Source organism: Epinephelus lanceolatus, chromosome 4, assembly GCF_041903045.1.
Source record: "Epinephelus lanceolatus isolate andai-2023 chromosome 4, ASM4190304v1, whole genome shotgun sequence".
NCBI lineage: Eukaryota > Metazoa > Chordata > Actinopteri > Perciformes > Serranidae > Epinephelus > Epinephelus lanceolatus.
The window spans coordinates 23,048,471-23,070,103 of record NC_135737.1 but is presented as its reverse complement, the minus strand read 5'-3'; the positions used below and the strand labels follow the sequence as shown (position 1 = coordinate 23,070,103).

The 21,633-nt window shown below is 40.0% G+C and overlaps 2 protein-coding genes across 2 annotated transcripts; both read right to left on the bottom strand.

Annotated features, from left to right (window-relative positions):
* Positions 1-1,505: 1,505 nt before the first annotated feature.
* Positions 1,506-8,906, bottom strand: olfcu1 (olfactory receptor C family, u1). Its single transcript, XM_033632353.2, has 12 exons — positions 8,756-8,906; positions 8,403-8,545; positions 8,060-8,212; positions 7,774-7,974; positions 7,428-7,564; positions 7,049-7,292; positions 6,798-6,925; positions 6,529-6,625; positions 6,209-6,332; positions 2,373-2,845; positions 2,191-2,271; positions 1,506-1,995 (listed from the first exon to the last, which is right to left on the bottom strand). The coding sequence occupies exons 1-12, from the start codon at positions 8,904-8,906 to the stop codon at positions 1,633-1,635; spliced, it is 2,295 nt and encodes a 764-aa protein (XP_033488244.2). The 3' UTR covers positions 1,506-1,632.
* A 4,886-nt stretch (positions 8,907-13,792) lies between these two features.
* Positions 13,793-19,634, bottom strand: LOC117260114 (extracellular calcium-sensing receptor-like). The gene is made up of 8 exons (XM_078166795.1): positions 19,528-19,634; positions 18,690-18,984; positions 18,311-18,600; positions 17,851-18,146; positions 16,556-16,761; positions 16,169-16,390; positions 14,774-14,897; positions 13,793-14,697 (listed from the first exon to the last, which is right to left on the bottom strand). Exons 1-8 carry the CDS (start codon positions 19,632-19,634, stop codon positions 13,793-13,795), a joined length of 2,445 nt encoding a protein of 814 aa, XP_078022921.1.
* Between the last annotated feature and the right edge of the window lie 1,999 nt (positions 19,635-21,633).

Below are 21,633 nucleotides of genomic sequence, written 5' to 3'. Positions count from 1 at the left end.
ATTGTGGATACATAGATTTTTCATTTTACTTTTTTACTTTACTTTACTTTACAGTGTGAGTGACTAGGTGCTGGGCAGTTCTGCACTAACCATAATGCGCGGTTTGTTTATGTTGTCCAGCGTCTACTGTAATGAAGGTTATGATACTGTAACTCTGGTTCTACTTGTGCAGGCAAAGTCGTTTACACGGTACTGGAGAAGGGCCTTTCAGAACTTCACAATGACACATTTACTCCTTTAATGAAAACTGGATGCCTCGAGTAACTGTGTCCTTGTGAAGTTCTGAAAGGCCCTTCTCCAGTGTGACACTGTTTCAAATACTAGGCTGCCAGAGTTAAAGTGCAGTAGGTCCCAGACAAAAAAAGGCATACATGCTAAACAGATCAAGTAAGTACTCATAACGTTTATTACTGCAGACATACTAAGTCTAATAAAAATAACTCTCCCCAGATTAAAGGGAAATTTCGGTTTATTTCAACCTACAGTGTCGGAGTGACAGGGCCCCTAGGTAGAGGACTCTGCCTGTGCTAATGGAATGAGGGATACAAAATTGTGACCTTTGTTTCTTTACAAATGTAATATAGTTGTCAAAATTGAACATGTTTGGTTTTCCAAGGTGTGACAGTGGTATGATCTTATTGGCCTTTTGTGCAGTATTTTTATTGCATGACTTGCATGAGGTATTTTAAGTTGACAAAGTTTGTCTGTTTCACATCCTGTCCCTTACTGCTACTCAAAAACTGCTCAGATTGATCGGAGGACCCCTTGGCTGACAGCTGGGGATGTCCTGAGGCTTTCATAGCAAGGGTTTCCCTCAACCTATAACAGCTCTTGATTGGGAAGCACCACCTATATTTTAACTGAAGGTATTTGAAGTGAACAAGTGTACACTCCACGGAATTTAACCTTGACAACTTTAGATGAGGTCTTTTCATGTATGAGCAGTTAAGGCACATGGCTTGATACAACCTTGAAGGGCATGGGTTGACAAATGAAATTTCAGGCACGGTATGAGATTGCTGCTTGTTCTCGCGATATTTCGGCTGCACTTTGGAAAGCAGAGCTAAATGGTAAACAAACATGGCAGCACACCGGTAAGGTAAGACAACGCGTTTACATGTCGTTTTCTATATGTTCTCTGACATTTATCCTAACGATACGAGGCGGCCTTTGTGGAAAAAAAGCTTGTTTAGTGGACTAACTTTGCACTTGAAGTATGCCCGTTCACTTACGTTTTAACAGGTCTGACACTACTATGTGCCCCGGCTGTATCTAGGCTAACGACTAACATGCTAACTATTATTTTTATGTCACTAGTCACTTGAAACAAATTTAGGACGATAGGAGACAGGTTGAAATAAACTGAAATTTCCCTTTAAGGTTATTGTCTGGAAGACATTGTACAGCAACAAAAAAAGTATCCACACTCTTCAGTCATACTAATTCACTGAAATAAAAACGCTGCTAAAATAACAACATGGATACATGTTTCATGTGGAATTTTTTTTTTATATTTTTCACATTCAAATATTCAAACTTTTTTTTTTCATTTGTCTGTCAAATGTTGAATTAAAAAGCACATGCTTCTGTTTGCTTGATGGCCACCCAAAACAACCACATACAACATAATTGTTAAGTTTGTGTGTGATATTTTCCAGTCATGCCTTTTTTAACATTTCTCTCGGGCTGGAATAAAATTATGTAACATTTGGGCACAAAAATACAAAGTAACAGTCCAAAACTGGAGGCTAATATAGCAAACACTTCAACAGCCACAGTAAACTTCCCAGGAGAGCTGACATAAGCTGGAATGAAAGAAATCCACACAGCCCAGAAGATCAGCATGCTGAAGGTGATGAGCTTTGCCTCGTTGAACCTATCAGGTAGCTTGCGTCCCAGGAATGCCAGGAGGAGGCAGACGAAGGCCATTAGGCCAATGTAGCCAAGGACCAGATAAAATCCAGGCGGCCATGGCTCCTTACACTCCACAACAATCTAAATTTGTCCAACAATACATAATACAGATCATGTAATACATTTGTTAAAATATCTAATTTTATGTAATAATGTTTGCTTTATTTCTGATCTCCATGACAAAAATTAAAGACCTTGTGTCAAGGATTTTGCATTTTTGACTTGGCGACTCCCAATGGTACTATCTAAAATATACTATGAGACACTAGTTCTTACTTTTCCAGTTGAGGCTTGGTAGTTAGGGTTCCTGAATGGGAAGGGAGGTGCGCCTAAAATCCAACTAGCACAAAGACAAACCTAAGGGCAAGATTGAAATATAATCAATTCTTTAAAAACACAGAATGTAAAATAGTCAGAAGTTGAGGTAAACAATAATAGTGATTCTATAGCCTTCCCACCTGAGGAGCTGTAGTACAGAGAATCAGCATCCTCTGTTGAGAGGGACCAAACAGCTTTAGAGCCCTGGAACCAGGTACGTTTGACCGGAAGGCTAAGAGAACCACAATGGTCTTAACGAGGAGGCAGGACAGACAAAGGGCAAAGCTGATCCCAAATGCTGCTTGGCGAAGCCTACATGTCCACACAGACGGCTGACCAATGAACACCAGGGAACACAAGAAGCAGAGCTTGAGTGACAGGAGAAGCAAAAAACTTATTTCTGAGTTGTTGGCCTTGACAATGGGCGTGGAACGGAAACGATGAAAGACAGCAGTGATAATGGCTGTCAGGACAACACCCAGCAGTGTGAGTGTAACAAGGATGTAGCCCATTGTATCATGGAAAGACAGGAACTCTTCAATCCCGGCCACACATTTCACCTTGTCTTTGTCTGACCAGTGGTATTCAGGACATTTTGTGCACTCTGTGGAACCTTTGGAGACACAGATACAGTAGATTCACACTGCACAAATGCACACAATTAAAAATCTGCACAATATTTTGGATTCACATAACATGTCTTGATGACTCTGCAGTTGTGCAATGTATTTTTGGTTTTGGCTGCCCTTTTTCTGTCTCACACAGGCTTTGCCCTCTACTTGACTCATGAGTAATACTCCTCTCAAATGGTGGTGGCCCAGCCCTGGACCATCCGCTAGTTCTGGTGGGCTCTGTCTGAGGAGATGGGTTCAATAGGCATGTTGCCCACTCTGGATCAACCTCTTCAGGTGCAGCTCCTGAGGGAGACAGGCTGAGGAGGCTGGATTGTCTATGCAGGTTATGCAGACCATCCAGGCAGTGAGAGTGGGGTCCACCACTGCCTGTTACAAGGCAAAGTGGTTGGGTTTCCAATGCTGGTGCCTCCTCCCTGCAATGGGACCTGCCATTGGTGATCAAGGCCCTGATGAAGGATCCTGTTGAGTCTCTGGAGCACTCCTCTCAGAAGGTGTTGTCATTTAAGACAGCTTTGCTGCCTGTGTTGACCTCAGCTAAGAGAGTGTGTCAACTATCGATGCACCTCAGTTGCTCACTGCTTAATGGTGACTGCAGTGGGGCGTCTCTCAGACCAAATCCCTCTCTTGTTCCCAAGGACATAAGGACTTTGTCTAGGTTGAGAGTGATACAGTCAGATGCGTTTTGTCCTCCACTCTATGACGGGGACAGGGAGGCAAAATTGCATCTGCTCTGCCTAGTTCATGTGTCGGCTTGTTAAGTTGAACGCATAGCCCCCATCAGATGAACTGAACAGCGTTTTTGGAGCAGAAAGGTCCTACTCAACAAATGCTTTGCGAGATGGCTATGTGAGTGCATCTCTGAAACCTACAGACAGACAGGGACCCTCCCACTGTGTTCCTCGCACATTTCACGTGTTGTGGCAGTGTCGGCGGCCTTCTTAAGCAGAATGAGAGTTGATGATCTATGTACTGCGGCGTTGCAGTCTACGCTATCCTACCCCTTCATATGATCAAATCTCTTGGACATGTGAAGCAACTTTTCAGGGTCTGTTGCTTGCTGGAACAATACAGGATGGGTGAAAGGATTGGGTGTTGCACCTGACTCCTCTCTGGGCATGATACATCAACATGTTTCTGTGTTCCTTGATGATCTGGGAAGTGTGGTGTGCGGGGTGTCTATTGTTTTTCTTTAAACCCCTGCAAGGTTAGGCCAAAGCTCAACCTAGTTGCTTAAAACCTGGGTTGGCTGGGGACCCCTACTTCTTCGCTGCGGCAGCCTGAAGAAGTACAGTACAGGCCAAAAGTTTGGACACACCTTCTCATTCAATGCGTTTTCTTTATTTTCATGACCATTTACATTGTAGATTCTCACTGAAGGCATCAAAACTATGAATGAACACATGTGGAGTTATGTACTTAACAAAAAAAGGTGAAATAACTGAAAACATGTTTTATATTCGAGTTTCTTCAAAATAGCCACCCTTTGCTCTGATTACTGCTTTGCACACTCTTGGCATTCTCTCCATGAGCTTCAAGAGGTAGTCACCTGAAATGGTTTTCCAACAGTCTTGAAGGAGTTCCCAGAGGTGTTTAGCACTTGTTGGCCCCTTTGCCTTCACTCTGCGGTCCAGCTCACCCCAAACCATCTCGATTGGGTTCAGGTCCGGTGACTGTGGAGGCCAGGTCATCTGCCGCAGCACTCCATCACTCTCCTTCTTGGTCAAATAGCCCTTACACAGCCTGGAGGTGTGTTTGGGGTCATTGTCCTGTTGAAAAATAAATGATCGTCCAACTAAACGCAAACCGGATGGGATGGCATGTCGCTGCAGGATGCTGTGGTAGCCATGCTGGTTCAGTGTGCCTTCAATTTTGAATAAATCCCCAACAGTGTCACCAGCAAAACACCCCCACACCATCACACCTCCTCCTCCATGCTTCACAGTGGGAACCAGGCATGTGGAATCCATCCGTTCACCTTTTCTGCATCTCACAAAGACACGGCGGTTGGAACCAAAGATCTCAAATTTGGACTCATCAGACCAAAGCACAGATTTCCACTGGTCTAATGTCCATTCCTTGTGTTTCTTGGCCCAAACAAATCTCTTCTGCTTGTTGCCTCTCCTTAGCAGTGGTTTCCTAGCAGCTGTTTGACCATGAAGGCCTGATTGGCGCAGTCTCCTCTTAACAGTTGTTCTAGAGATGGGTCTGCTGCTAGAACTCTGTGTGGCATTCATCTGGTCTCTGATCTGAGCTGCTGTTAACTTGCGATTTCTGAGGCTGGTGACTCGGATGAACTTATCCTCAGAAGCAGAGGTGACTCTTGGTCTTCCTTTCCTGGGTCGGTCCTCATGTGTGCCAGTTTCGTTGTAGCGCTTGATGGTTTTTGCGACTCCACTTGGGGACACATTTAAAGTTTTTGCAATTTTCCGGACTGACTGACCTTCATTTCTTAAAGTAATGATGGCCACTCGTTTTTCTTTAGTTAGCTGATTGGTTCTTGCCATAATACGAATTTTAACAGTTGTCCAATAGGGCTGTCGGCTGTGTATTAACCTGACTTCTGCACAACACAACTGATGGTCCCAACCCCATTGATAAAGCAAGAAATTCCACTAATTAACCCTGATAAGGCACACCTGTGAAGTGGAAACCATTTCAGGTGACTACCTCTTGAAGCTCATGGAGAGAATGCCAAGAGTGTGCAAAGCAGTAATCAGAGCAAAGGGTGGCTATTTTGAAGAAACTTGAATATAAAACATGTTTTCAGTTATTTCACCTTTTTTTGTTAAGTACATAACTCCACATGTGTTCATTCATAGTTTTGATGCCTTCAGTGAGAATCTACAATGTAAATAGTCATGAAAATAAAGAAAACGCATTGAATGAGAAGGTGTGTCCAAACTTTTGGCCTGTACTGTAGGTGGGCTACGGCAATTTACCTTGAGCCATTCAGGATCAGTGTGGCTGGGTCTATGTTATGTCATGACAGAGCTTTCATTTAATGTGCTCCCATAGTGTCCAGTAGAAAGTGGAGCCTGTGTGAAATAAAAAAAGGGTTATGATATTGTAACCCTAGTTCTATTAGCACAGACAGAGTCCCCCACCTAAAAGTTGTGTTGCTCCTACGCCACTGGCTAATGAGGGGTCCGCACATGTTTGGATGGGCTCGTTCTAATTGTCTTTTCTCTGTGTGTAAATATGTGGCTGTGATTAGAGTAATATTACCCATACAGTCCAGTGGAGGGCTCCCTCTGTGCTAATAGAAATAGGGTTACAATATTGAGACCTTTGTTTCTGAGAGAAGTTAGAATATACAAATACTCAAAAGATGCATGGGCTACCAGTGTGGTTGCTGATTTCTCCATCAGCGCAGGGCAAACAATCAAAGCAGCAGTGGGGCTCTCCTGGACGTCTGGCCTGCCTGCTACCAGGGGAGCATGGAACACTACACTGAGAAACAGGCACCTGAACAAATAAAGGTGTTAAATTACCTTCCAAGATTTGCTTTACTTTAGACTAGATGCTTGGTGGAACAAATATTCATATTTGTTTGACAATAGCTTTAGAACATCAGGTAACACTTAAAATGTTCTATCATGTAAAGAGAACTAAATCATTTTAAAGACAAATATGAAATCACTTTACTTGACATATGACCTACCTGTGACTGTCCTTTTGTCCACACAATGGTGCTCTGCTCTATCTGCAACTGTTGTCTCAATGCTGCGGAACCGTCATAGCTTCCCACTTTGATGAATCTAAATATGGCATGAAATTCTTTTAAAATCAGTCCAAACCTTATGTGTGACACTTTTTTTTCCATCATAACTCAGCTGAATGCTTAAAAAGCCACATTAAACATAACGCTTCTCAGTTAGGATTTTGTAAAGAGAAACGTGTATTCCTGTGCATTGAAATATAATATTCCACCTAATTTCACCCTTGTCCTTCTGCCAGTTAATGATGTCATAGAGAGGGACTGGCTCTCCATTGGAGTCAAAATATACCTTCTCCTCAAACTGGTTTGTAAAATTCACAGTTTTTAGATGATGCAGCAACTGTATTAAATGAGGGAGAGAAAAAAACAGAGAATAAAAAGCCAAAGGAATGATACAAAAACAGGACAAATTAAAATCATGACATAAATATTTTTTTGTTGTTGTTTTAGTGGTTTAACTCACCTGCCTTGACGTAAATGACTTATGTGTCTCACACATTCCGTTTTTATGTCCTGCAGAATCACAATTCAGTAACGTGTGTAGAGCATGAGCAATGGCGTATACAGCTTTATACACATTATAGGATATTCTGACCTGAGATACATCTGTATAACTACTGTCAGTGTACCTCAGATCCTCTGAACCAGTGCACACAGGCTTTTCAGCTGCACCTTTATAGTTTTCAATGGTTGACCCTTTGAATGTGCTGTTTTTTCCTTCAATAGCCCTGACCAAGGACCCAGAATTGTTTTGAGAGTCTGGTTTGTAACCAAAAGCCTCCAATTCCACAACATTATCCATAGTATCTGCTTCATTTTCTTTGGACCTGTCTCCTCTAAACTCTAGCCTGCAACCAAACAGCTCTTCCCAGAACATGTTGACAAATTCCATCCCAGGTTTAGGAGAAGGACGGACATTCAGGAGGAATTCTTTCAAGCCGGGGATCCTGACCCCTGGGAAGGAGAAGCCCAGCGTGCCCTCTAGGAGAGGGTGGAAGCGGGGTGAGGTCAGCAGGCTAGCGGTCACCCAGGCTTCACTAGCTACCCACTGGATCCCTGTAACATTTCTTTGAGCCAGCTGGAAAATAGTTACATTTATATTACCTATTCTCATAATGTAACTTTAAATACTGCATTATCATATTTAATGCTTATGCATATACATTAACTGAGATATAGAGCACTTACCTCTAAGAGCAGATCCAGCAGCTGTCCCTCAGTGGCAAAGACCACCACTACCTTTGTGGTTGAACTCTGCAGTCTGTCTGCCATTTCATGTATCTTGGCCACTGTGGGGGATTTTGGGATGGTCAGATGGAATGCCAGACACCCACCTTGTTGTCTAAACTGATCAGAAAATGCTTGGATGCCATAGTGACTGTAGTCATCCTGAAATATATAGAGAAATGTTTTGTAAATCATGTGGGTTTGCTTAGCTGACTAATGGTGGGGTTATAAAAAGTCCTTATCTCACCATTGTCCCTATTGTGGCCACCCAGTACCAGCCCAAGAAGGTAACCAGCTGAACAAGTCCTCTAACTTGAAATAAATCACTTGGCACAGTTCGCAAGAATGATGGGTACATATGCTTGTCAGTAAGACAGGTACAGGTGGCAAAATAACTCACCTATAGGAAGATGACATTAATATTTTATAGAGATAAGACATAAGCCAAAAACAAAACATTGTTTTATGATAAAATAAAATAAAATAAAACAAAACAAAACAAAATAAAATAAATAACAACAACTACAAAAACAAAGAGCCGATGTGAAAATAAAATACTGTACATGTTCTGCCTTTTTTTCCTTTCTTACCAGTGGGAGGTTGAAAGGGCCAAGAGTTTGAGCTATGGCTCTTGTAGGGGAAGAGGATGCAAGGCCGATCACAGCAGGCACAGGAGAATCAACCAGACATCTGGGCAAAGTTTGAGATTTTGTACTCCTCTCTGTTCGCTCCTCTGTTACATTTTCCTTTATGTAATGTCCATTTGTGTCAAAACAGTAAGGTTTTGCTCTACTAATTTCAATGTCTGTGTTTTTCACTGTGCTCAGCATCCTTTTCTTTCTTTTTTTTCCCTTTGTCTTCACCCCCTTCAATATAATACCCCTGTCTGTTGGCATATCTAATCTTTTTTGAGTCTCTTCCATTTGTTTCAGCTCACTCATACTATTTTTGGAGTGACTGAGGAAAGACAAAAGAGCTTGCAGGCTGGTGTGGACATGGTCACAGCTGTCCATGACCTGGTAACCTAATTTAACACCTGGTAACAGGCTTGAATTGTGATTAATTTCCTCCACTGCAAACACCATGGTCATCATCCAGCGGAAGGCTCTGTGGTCAAAGCTGCAGGTAATTAAATGAAGTTGAATTCAGTCTATGTAATTCATTATGAGACATTAAACAGTATCACAGCATAATATAAGTCAGAGCATGTGAACAGTGTCGGAGCAACGCTGACATTTAATCACAGCAAGGGGAAATGCTTTCAGTAACTTTTTTGTGTAAAACATGCAAGACTTTTTTTAATGTAGGACTATGTCAGATTAAAAACAGTATCCTCATACTTACCCGCTGCAAGGTATGAGCTGAGGTTTGCTGTGGTAGCTGTGCTGTGGTGTAGGCGCTACATAATGCAGAGGGAAAAGCCCTCCAATCACAACATCTCCTCCCAGCTGCAGGGCCAGAGGCTTACTGTCTGCCAGTTTTATGCACTGAGGTAAGCTAGAACCAACAACACTCACCCCTTCTATCCTCAAACCACTCAGTCTCTCTCTCATAGTCTCCTCTTCTTTCATAACACCTTTATCTAGATTTAGCTCATCCCTTTCCTTCACACTTTCAGTCACAGAGAAAACTGGAAAAAGAAAGCTGAATATGGTCCAAAGAAGCAGCCAGAGAGAAGCCCCAATATGGGTATAATGCAGTGTCCAAACAGACCCCATAAAGACTGCATGTGTGCTAGAGATGATGATTCTCCAACATATTCTCTGAAAGGCAAATGAAGCAGAATATATAAAAACTATGATGCTTACCTAATACCACGGGTCATATGAGTCATTGCCGGATCAACCAATCACAATGAAACATAATGGCACAGGATAGAGGACAATACATGGCTCATATTAAGTATGGATCTTAGAGTCTTGACCATGTTATTGATATATAATTATATTATATTCCATTTTTAAACAATGACAACTCTATCATCCCAGACATTAAATAACAAATAAAGCAAATGGCTGAGAAGGGTTTGATTTGTTGGTTTTTGTATGAAAACCAGTTTTTTTTGTTTGTTTGTTTTGTTTTTTTAGTGGTACAAAGCATGAATTATGGTCTAGCTGAAATGGGCTCATCAAAGTCTTGGTAAAGCAAAATCTTTGACGTCTTTCTAAACTGTTAAACTGTTTTTCACTGCTTCTGTGTCTAGGAGCCATCCTTACCTCCTCTACTATATAAAAACTATGTTACTACTGAAATTAGAGTGTGTTACACCCCTGGAAAAGGGATGAAATAATCACAAGAGTGATACGTATGGTGCTTCCTCAACAAGTTATTTACTGGATTGAGGAATTACCGCTATTTTCCCTGGGTAGTGGGTGGAGCCAGAAGCAATCGATCTTTGAGTAACACATCGAGACCACTGTGTGGATAACAGGCTATCATAAAAATAAAGCAAACTATTTAAAATTGATACTCTCTAACATTTTACTATGATGGAGATTTTAACGGTTTTTATTGATTTTTATGTTTCTAATCTCTCCTTATGAATTGTACTTGTAAATCTATTTATCCTTTTTTATTCTCACCGCAGGTTTTAACATTATGATACAACATGAATTTGCAATATATTTAACTTATCATCCTTGCACAATATCATTGTTGTTTCTATTGCCCACTGTGTGTCAGCAGTAAGTCTGCTACATCCCACAAGCGTTCTTAGCTCTTTCAGTCTAATAAATAGATGAACAAACATCTCTGTTAAACGCCAAAGTCATATAAGCACTAGTCTCTATATACAGACTCTACATTCAGTGAATGTAGAGCCTGTAGGCAAACCCCGGAGATCTTGCCTCCGGAAGAAGAGCAGAAGAGCCCTGGTTTCCGGTTGTAGGCTGTTTGTAGTCCGCGTAATATTGACCAATCACGTTTGAGCCGGCTGCAGTTGTTGCCAGGTTAAACGGTCCGTGTGGTGAACTAACGAGGCGGAACATAATTGGCGTCACTGCAAACTCTGAATCCATCGGAATGGTTCAGCATATTTACTTATATATAAACGGAATTCGGAAACAGAAATTCGACTCCTCCGCCCAAATCAAACCGAAATGCCAAAAAATCGGGGGTTTGCCTCCAGAGGCTGTATCGCCGTCTGCCAGAAGTCAGACGCCGAATACAGCCGATGGGTTCCGAGAATGTATAAGCACAAGCTAAACAGCCATCACTAATGTACTTTTCAGTTTTTCTGACCGGATTGCCTACCTAGCTTGCCAGCACTTTGGTGCTCACTGCTGTGGGTGTGTTCTTAAGATAAGATAAGATAAGATAAAATAAAGTTAAAAAAAAAAATTAAAAATAAAGATTAAAAAATAGAAAATATGTATATACAGTATATGTATCTCTCTCTCTCTCTCTCTCTCTCTCTCTCTCTCTCTATATATATATATATATATATATAGATATACATATATATATGATCATCAACCTCTGGCATACGGCATTCTGGTACCAGGTACACACATGAACCATCTTATGCTTGAACATGGTGTTTGTTGTGAACAATTCAATATGAGCAACTCCAATAACAAGACACCACTTCAGTTCAGATAAGACTGTTCCTCACAATCACACCCCTCAAAGTTTCTCTGTTAGTAACAGAGTGTTGTCTCTGGCTGGTAAAATTACATCAGAGGCCTCTAATATTTTATTTGAAGAATATTAGCTTTTGCCATCAAACATAAGGCATCAGTGTAGCTGTGTTAACTAAACACTGAATGTAAAAAGTAGCAATTAAATTAATTGCATTGTGTTGTTTATGTATTGTTTTGTTGTCAGCTGTTGTGTTTTGTATTTATATTAAACAGTGTATGTCTTAGGATGCAAGACACATTTCACAAAAAAAACCAACAAAAAAAAAACCCAGTGAAATCAAATCAGAATCATGGTTGGTAAAAACCAAAGGTTTAAAAAGGGTTTCTGGATAAGGTATAGGTTACCTAAATAAAAAGCCAGCTGGCCTATTTAGAACTGATTAAAAATGCTCCATGTCAAAAACCCCAACAACTGCAGCAGATACAGATCCTAAAGCTGCATTAAAGATCACTTTATGCCGTAAATGGCTTGTTTGCAATGCACTACAATACTTTAACCTCACTCTTACTCTGTCTACTGAGAACTGCTGTTAAATCTGTATGGCTTTCTGGTGTTTCAACATGATTTGTCAATATCTATTTATCTGATGGACAACTGGCCGACAAGAAACACTCCTTGATTTTTCCCCCGTACTGTTGTTTGGAAATTTAAAACAAACTGCAACAGAGGTCTCATGAGTTTCAACCCATAGTGTGGACACTATGTACTCTTTACACAGCAATATTCATTAACATTTTTTTTACACTGCATTACTGTCCCCCTCTTGATGTTGTCTTTTTGCACATACAGTCATTGCACTACATATGCTCTCTTTTAGGCCACTACTTATGCTCATTATTATTTTTTGTATCTTTTGCATGCCTAGTTTTTTAATTGTTTTCTCTTCTTGGCTGCTGCAACACTAGAATTTCTCAGTTGTGGGATTAATAAAGGTGTATCTTATCTTATCAACAGTTATTTGGGCATTTGGATATATCATTGGGTGCTATGATAAAAGAAGGGAGAAGTTCAAACATAGATAAGTGTTAGTAAAATATCAATGATTTTATAAATCATTTTATAAATGTCAAGAAAGAACTCAGTACCATGCATGATATGCATTTTGACTGTATTCACTTTATTTTATATTTTCAGCACTAAATGAAAAATATTTGTAAAGCAGTGTTGGGAACTTTTGGTTAAAAGTATTAAAATGTCCATCAAAAATAGTGAATAATTACTAAAAACAAATAGAATTAATTATATTAAATAATGTTATTTAATTTACATAAAATCACCTCCTGGGACACTATTTCCCAAAAATAAAAGAATAAAAAGGGAAATTATAGCCAAACAATAAATGCAGTCTAACAACAAATATATTAAACTATCAATTATTGGGCTAAAATAATAACTGTAACCAAAATTAGTTAGTTAGTTTTCGACACAACAGGGTTTGGAAAATCATTAACTCTTGTGCACTATTAAACAGAAAGCAAGTATAGTTTCCAAAAACCTTTATTCAAATGAATGCAAGCAAAAATGAACACACAAATCTACAATCTAAATAAACCTAACTAAAGACTAAGACACAAAAGTGTGTGTGTGTGTGTGTGTGTGTGTGTGTGTGTGTGTGTGAGGGTGTGTGAGGGTGTGTATGTTTGTGTGTGGGTGAGTGCATGTGAGAGAGATTGTGTGTGTGAGAGCAAAATGCCTGACAAAAGAAAGCTACAAGAAGATTGCTGAAACGTGGTCAGTAGAGGAACAATAGAACTATGAAAATGTGTAAAGCTATGAGTTGCCTCTCTGAGTGCAGTTGTGTTTGAAGGCCAAATTAGATTATATGTGTACTATCTGTGTTGTCTAAAAGTGCCAGGTTAATACAAATGATATATAGTTCCATGAAAGACCCTGGGTCTGTGTGAAGCATTAGCTTTCTGACATCAGCTTAGCTTTGGCAAAGCCAACTACCCAATAACCTAAATACAAAGACATCACATCAATAACTCATGTTCAATACATAAACATTGACATAAGTTAAGCAGTGTTGCTTAGCCTGTAGAAGTGTAAGTTTGGGGCTAACTCAACTTTGTTACTCCTTTGCTTGTGAGGTTAGCCTGCAGACTTTGTGTCTGCTGAAGGCACTAACTTGTTAAATCTTCTTTGCCACTAAGAGAAGTTCTGTGTCTGTGTATTCTTTTGTTGGCTCGGTAACATTGCTGGGTCATGTGCCAAAGTGAAAAATGATGATTAAATGCATGGGTTTTCACATGGAGGTTTCAAAAAGTAGAGGACTGTGGGAAAATTGCAAATGTATACTGTATGTTGCACTTTTATCTGTTTCCAAGCCTCATATGGGTTAAGACTGATTTTTATTCATTAAATGTTTCTTGGTGTTCTTCTCTGGCTTAAACAATATGATGAAACACTTTGGAGCAAATATACACAGTATTAGTCCAAAACTGGAGGCCAGAATAGCAAATATCTCCACAGCCACAGTAAACTTCCCAGGAGAGCTGACATATGCTGGAATAAAGGTGATCCAGACTGCACAGAATATCAACATGCTGAAGGTGATAAGTTTGGCTTCATTAAAATTATCAGGTAGTTTCCGGGCTAGGACAGCTAACACAAAGCAAAAGACAGCCAGTAGGCCTATGTATCCAAGCACAGCCCAGAACCCTATAGCTGAGCCTAATGCACACTCCAGAATAATTCTTTCTTTGTATGTGGTGAGGTTTGTCATTGGAAAAGGGGGACTAAGAACCAACCATATAGTGCATATCAAAACTTGTATGAATGTAAGAAATACCACAGTCATTCTTTGATGTGGAGGACCAAACCATTTCATCACATTACTGCCTGGGAGTGTAGCTTTGAAGGCCATTAACACTACAATTGTTTTTCCGAGAACACAAGACATACAGAGGACAAAGGTGATCCCAAATGCTGTGTGGCGCAGCATGCAGGACCACTCAGAGGGTGGTCCAATGAACGTTAATGGACATAAGAAACATAGAGTCAGGGAGAAGAGCAGCAGGAAGCTCAGCTCAGAGTTGTTGGCCCTGACAATCGGAGATTTCCTGTGACGATAGAATATAGCTGCTGTTATAGTCGCAATACAGGCACCACCAACTGAGAACACAGCCAGGATGATTCCTAGGATCTCGCTGAAGGAAAGAAACTCTACAGACTTGAGGAGACAAGTGTCTCTCTCTGCATTAGGCCAGAACTCCTTGGGGCAAGGGAAACAATCAGGGGAATCTGAAAAATTAAATGGCTTTTAGCAATTGTATATTTGATGTTGTGAATATGCATTACAAAATAATAAATAAAGTACCTGTAACATAGCTAATCTCTCCTTCGGGACACAGTATACAGTCATAACAGCAGATGGGTTTTCCTTTCTGCAGCACTTTACGAGTTCCTGGAGGACAGCTGTCAGTGCACACTGACACAGGCACCTGACACATAGATACAAACAGACTCACACATATTCAGGTGTGCTACAAAGCTGTGAGGATTAAAGGATAGGCTCACATTGTGCAAGTCTTTCTTATAACAATTTTCACATGTCAATATGTGTATTGTCAGTTTTAAGGACAAAATCCACAGTACCTGCTGTGTGTAAACATTTATTCTGAAATTCAGCTGAAGCTAAAATGACATGTACATGTGAATGTATGTGTTTGGAAGAGAAAGTGAGTGAGAGGAGGTGAGCCACTGGCCCAAATCTGTGATATTTCTAGTAAGCTTACCCAAACCCACCCACTGGTTGCTCCACATATCACTACTGAGCATTAAACACTGTGGGCTGTGTTGGGAAGTAACCATTACAGGTTCATTGTTGTTACTGTTCTTCCAAAATTCAGAGGCTAAACTTTTTTTCTTTTTTTTGTTTTAATGTCCTTGGTATGATTTTATTTCCATGCGTTCATTTCAGTGCCAACCAGCATACACTGTCCTAGTTGGGGCCTACATTCTCTCTGCTGTTGATTTTTTTCATTTTGTCAGCATCTGGTGAAAATCTAGTGTCTGTTAGTTGCTGTTGTGGAAAAAGCTATGATAATTTTCATTTTCAACTTTGAAATATGTCTATTATTTGTTGGTAAAATGAAATAGGTTAGAAAGTCCAGGTTTGAGGTCATCTGTCTACCAGCCACAACTTTCAGATGCATCCTTTTCTTTCATATGACATGTATGACTGGTCTTCATAAACAATAACAAAACAAACATATCTGAGTGGTAGCATACAGACAATGAATGCAAATCCATGTTTATAATAGAAATGAAATGTGTTTGAAATTCTTGATCAAATGCTCACAGCTGGGTTGGTCAGACTGGCCATTGGGAGCACCAGTTGTTCTGGACTTTGATTGTGCACTAGCATCGCCCCTGATCTTCCCTTCTAATTTAGCTTCCTTATACTTGATGCCCCTGTGACCCTGCACCAAGATAAGTGGTTACAGACAATGGATAAAGTAATGAATACACTATGCCCTGTAGCCACCTATGGATTCCTTTCTATGTTACTCTCCCTTTGCCACAGCTCAGCACGTGAACATTTACTTGAAAAATATAAAGGGAAACTTTCGCACTAAATATACTGTAAATGTGGAAAAGATCTCTTTACAGCTGGTAGAAATATGACTATCAGGGTCCAAAAAACACATATTGTACAATTTAAGATCACCAAAGTTGAATAATGTTAATTAATTACTTTTGGGCTCCTTACTTGTGTGCCACCTTCCACCCAGGTGAGCTTCCTGTTGATACTGAACTCCTGGCCCGCTGGCAGTGATGCATCATAGTGTCCTACTGTCACCAACTCAATGCTGCCACTCTCACTTTTTTGCCAGTTAACCAGCTCGTATTTGGCCACAGGATCCCCGTTGGCATCAAATGACACATCATAACCATTTTGGGAAAAATTTACTTTCTTCAGCTGTGTGAGAACCTGTCAGGATGAAGTAATGTTAAACAATGAGGGACAGAAATGAAAAATAATGAAATAATAGTAATATTCAACAAAATGTGTGTTGCAGCAAAAAACAAATAAACAAACAAAAAAAAAAAACATATGGGCATTCACTTATTCTTTTACATATTTGTTTCAACTGACCTCTCTGGGCTCTGTCTTGGTGAATTTGTCACACTGAGTTGTAGAATTAGTTTCCTGACACACTGCATTATGAATGGCATGAGCTATTGCATAAACAGCCTTGTACACCATGTTAGTGATTCGCAACTGGGATGTGTCAGTGTACGGGGTCTGGATCATCTGTATGTCTTCAGTTCCATCACATATGCTTTTATCTGTGGCTGCACCTAAAAACACACAGAGACAGTGACAGGTGTTTCTTAAACTTGACAGTGATTTTACATTATTATTCATCTGCATGTGCATGGCAATTAGTCACATTTATTAAATGCTAGAAAATGTTTGTATTTTTCTTGACTTAAATACTGAGATGATCTGTGTTAACATGTTCAAAATTGATCTGAAATTGTTGCCAACAGAATATCTGAATAAGACTACATACAGTATAGTGTAACTGCTACATGCCAGTAAGTACAATTTTTAATCTTTATTTAGCTTGGTGGTCTGAACACTGTAAATGTACTACACTATTGTTCAGGGCTTTGGTGTTGGCACTGTGAATATACTGCAGTTCATGAAAACCCCAAAATCATATCAAGGGCGATTTTTCATAGAAATGTACCTCATGTCTCCGTTCAATTTAAATTGACCATGAACGTTTTAATCAAAATCTGTGTTTTGTCCTAAAACAGCTGCCAAGACTTTAACAGAGACAATTAAAAATCACTACACAATCATAATGACCCAATGGCCTGTGCTAAAAATCTGCAAGATGATTTTCTCCCTTTTTCCAGCCTGCAGTGAGCAGGGATCAGTGAGCATTGTTACAGGGAGCCTAATATCTAAAAATATCATGCCAACCAGTACTCCTCTGTAAATATTGTGCATGTAACAATAAAGGACTTGAAACTGAAAACAACAGTTATCTAGACACACTTTCAGTATATTAGCCTAATAAGAAGTACATGCATACTTAAACATATAGTACAACTGATGCATGCTAATAAGTACAGTTGCAGAGCTTCATTAGTACTTTCTTTAGCCTGCTGGCCTAAAGGTCCATGTGTGCTTGTGTTCAAGACAACAGAGTGTCTAAATGTGACAGGGAAAATTGTCATATCAACTGAAATTATTAATATACTTTTAATTTCTGTGCACCTTATATCTTTGTTTAATATTTGTAATTTCCCTGTCAATTTGGGATTTGGTCTTGAAGCAGCTACTGCTCCACTCAGACAGACAAAAAAACAAAACACCATAACATGACCACAAGGACTGTGAATGTGACGTGTCAATAATCAGCACTGCTTCCTCACTTTTTCCCAGACTGCAGTTGAATGTGTCCTCCCAGAACTCAGTAAGCACTGGAGAGAAAGCCACTTTAGAGGGAGAGAGATCCAGCAAGAAGTCTCTCAGACCTGGGATGACAGATTGCTCAATGGCAAATCCGATGGCTCCAGAACAGAAGCTGAACCTCAGCATGTCTGGGTCGGTTACCCAGGACTCACTGCCGATCCACTGGCGAGGTGGAAAAGGCTTGAGTGACAGCTCTTCCAGTAAGATCCTCATGTCTCCAGGGGATGTAAATGCCACAACAACCATAGCTGTCGACCTGGAGAGAGACATAATATTTGGTCCCATCGACTATGTTCAGAAAATATGAGTAATAAATATGAAAGGAATAATCATGATGGAAAACAGAAACATGCCAAGATAATTTTAAAAAAAGGCCAGTGTCAGAACAGGGAACAAAAGCACAATCAGTGATGTAGAAACCTGCGGATAACATCAGCCACTCTCTGGATCCTGCTGCGTGGGTGGGTCCGATAGAAAGATTCAGAGTATTCCACACAGATTCCCTCTTTGTGTGCTGCGTCCAGGAAAGACGCCATGCCATTATTGCCATAGTCTGAATCTGACCTGACAGCACCTATCCATGTCCAGCCAAAGTGTTTTACCAGCTTGGCCAGAGCGTCAGCCTGAAACTGGTCACTAGGGATTGTCCTGAAGAAAGTCGGGTACTGCTGCTTATCTGACAGACATGCACAAGTGGCAAAGTGGCTCACCTAAAGGACACAGCAGTGTCATTATTTACAGACAAAAAAATCAGTACTGTATATTAAACACAGTGTGCCAGAAATTTAAAAACAATTACTTGAGGAATGTTGAAAGACCCAACAATGCGTGATATGCTGATGGATGGCGTAGACCCAGACTCACCAACGACAGCCATCACCATACCAGACTGTGAGCAGTTGTCACCGGTATAAAACACCGGGTCCGGGCCGCTTGAAAGCTGGAATGCCACATGCACAGCCACAGGCACTGAGGCACACGAGTCATAGATCTGATAACCGAGCTTGATGCCAGGCAGCAGCTCTGTGCTATTATTAATCTCTTCAATGGCAAAGACCATTGCACGTGAGAAGCGCAGTTCACGGGAGACAATGCTGCACACAGACACTTATGTCACTGTTCAAACTAACAGAAGGACAAGTCACAGTTGTAAAAGAAATACACAACAAAAGATATGCAATTCAAAGTTACGAACTAGGATTGATACAGTAACTGCATTGCATCTGTTGACCAAATACACATCAAAGTGTTGCCATAAAACCAAATTCAAAACATAGAATTCGATATCAGTCCAAAATTGGACCGTAATGCACAAATTAACGATAGTCAACTCAATCAAAATTCTTAATTTGTTTTTATTCCGTTAAATATTTAGAAAACAGTTAGTTTTCCGTTTAAAAACAGAGGGATGCTTATTTTCACACTCTACTGGTTTTTGTCAATATAATACCTGCAATTTATATGGCCAAATACTGAACTGGCACTGATTGGGTAATAAAAGTTTTTTTTTTTTTTGTAGTTTTCTGTACCACCAAAATCTTTGCAACATGATTTTGCAAGCACAACATACAAATCAAACTTTTCTATCCACACACAGTTTAATATCCTCTTATCCCTCCGTCTTCCCTCTTACTTACCTCCCTGTGCACCTTAGTGGCTCAGGCATGGTGGTGTAGTTGTATTTTAATGTGTGCATGTAATGATGTATGGCAAAAACCCCACCAATAACATAGTCACCATCCATTGAGAAGGCAGGTACACGAGTGGTACCCTGAAGTGTACATTTTACAGATGAAGCATCAGTTACAAACCCAGCACCAGTCTTATCCTCGTTAAACCCAGCCCCTTTTTCCATACTGTCCCCAGAACCATTCAAAGCAAGAGCTGTTTTCAGCTCCAGGAAACCCAGAGACAGCATCAGGCCAATAAAGACAGATGAGATCTCCATCCCTCAATTGTCTGCATGTGATCATACTGTGTGTGTTTTCATGGGTTTATAAAGATTTTCAGACAGAGCTTCCCCCCTCCCAATGAATATCAGTTTACTGTAGGGTAAAGAGGATGCGCTTTTCCAGTGGTCTTTGATTAAGACTTGTCAATTTTTTATTTATTTATCTATTAATTTTTTTCATGTAGCATGCACAAAAAAAGGACTTGAAATGAGCATGTGTCACGTCTAAGCATAAATTGGGATTGACAGAGAAATAGTTGAGCAGGAAATGTGTGTAAATTTAGGAAAACTCTGACCCATGCATACCCACATTTTGGGGACATGGAAAATTGGTGACACATATGGTGAGGTGGTCAACTGAAGCCAGACTGTAGAAATTAGATTTGAGAGAAATCATTATATGCATAATGATCTCTCACACATTTAAATTCACCGCATACCTTTATTGATATTTTATTAGCACAGGCTCACCATCATATTCCCCACCACCAGAGCAAAGAGTAGAAGGCTGGACTGTATGCTGCTGACACTCATTGTCAGCTGTGGGGAGCACTGTGTGCAGCTGGATGATGCCAGGCTGTGGCATGTGACAGGATTCAGAAAGTTTAGCTTTTGTTTACCCGATAATGAGCGTTAATATACTAATAGACATTTTCACCTCAACCATGTTAACTAGGCTAACTGATTGATGTCATCAGTTGAATCCAAGATAACATCAAACAGCATTAGTTAGCCTAATTGTAGTACACTGTGTCAACAGTTTTCAATAATGTCATCTAATACTGTGCATGTATCAACAAATACAATTTTAATTTTCATTCAGTTTCAATGTGTAAAATGGGTGCAGGAAACACGAGTGGTACGCCAAGTGCACACAGTGCACTGGAGACACTGCTGTGCTCATCCTGCACATCTTCAACACCTGCACATATGGATTGTGTTAATTAGCAAATACGTCAGGGTGCAATTTTTTCATTCCGACTGAAAAAAAAAGTCAGAGTTGCATTTGATGAATTCACTGCATTAAAAGCAGCAGCAACATGTTCCCACTCTCTGCCTTTTCTTTAGTTTGTGACCTATGTGCTTTTTTACCACCAGCTCACCCACATGCACCTCGATTTCTGCATCAGGAATATTTGTTTTCTTGGGTTTGCTCTCGGTCGTTGCCATGATTTACGAAAAGGAACCACTGATCAGCTGGTTCATGTCTATGCATCAGCGTTAATGAGGTGTTTTACATTGGTTATTTATGGTTGGGTGTGGACATGTAGAGGGCGGGATATGAGGGTCGTCTACGTGCGCACAATTCCAAGTTAATTTGGGGTTTATAAAAGAAAATTGTGTATTGGCAGGCATACACATATTTTTATAAATCAGAATATTTTTTGGTGTATGTATTATTTATTATTTGTACGTACACAAACATTTAGTGTGGATTATTTGCAGAGTTTTATAAATGAAGCTTCAGATATCTTTCTAATTTTTAAATATATTTAGACCTTTTCTTGCTTGGTTTTAGGTTATGATACAGTTAAGCCTGACAAATGCTCACCTTCACTGGATTCTTTCTGTGCTTTAATCCTGTTTTAAATAATGCCGAAATGGAAATAGGCTATTATTGAAATAACAATGATTTTATTAAACAAAAAAAAGCTTAAGAAAAAACTCAGTGCTACCCATTTTTTTAGGAAGTTTAACTTTATTTAACTTAATTTTATATATTCAGCCCATGAAAAACATCTCATCCATTTTCATCTGCTTATCCCATGCCAGGTTGCATAAGGCAGCAGGC

Excerpts from the sequence above, each read along its gene's own strand:
- olfcu1 (XM_033632353.2), bottom strand. The coding sequence starts at position 8,906 with ATGATGACCATGGTGTTTGCAGTGGAGGAAATTAATCACAATTCAAGC. Across the intron at positions 8,213-8,402 it reads GCCCTTTCAACCTCCCACTG|GTGAGTTATTTTGCCACCTG; the intron begins GTAAGAAAGGAA and ends ATCTTCCTATAG. Across the intron at positions 6,626-6,797 it reads AAGGACAAGGGTGAAATTAG|ATTCATCAAAGTGGGAAGCT; the intron begins GTGGAATATTAT and ends TGCCATATTTAG.
- LOC117260114 (XM_078166795.1), bottom strand. The coding sequence starts at position 19,634 with ATGGATGGTGACTATGTTATTGGTGGGGTTTTTGCCATACATCATTAC. Across the intron at positions 16,762-17,850 it reads CAACTGCAGTCTGGGAAAAA|GTGCAGCCACAGATAAAAGC; the intron begins GTGAGGAAGCAG and ends GTGTGTTTTTAG. Across the intron at positions 14,898-16,168 it reads GGGTGGAAGGTGGCACACAA|GTGCCTGTGTCAGTGTGCAC; the intron begins GTAAGGAGCCCA and ends TCTATGTGTCAG.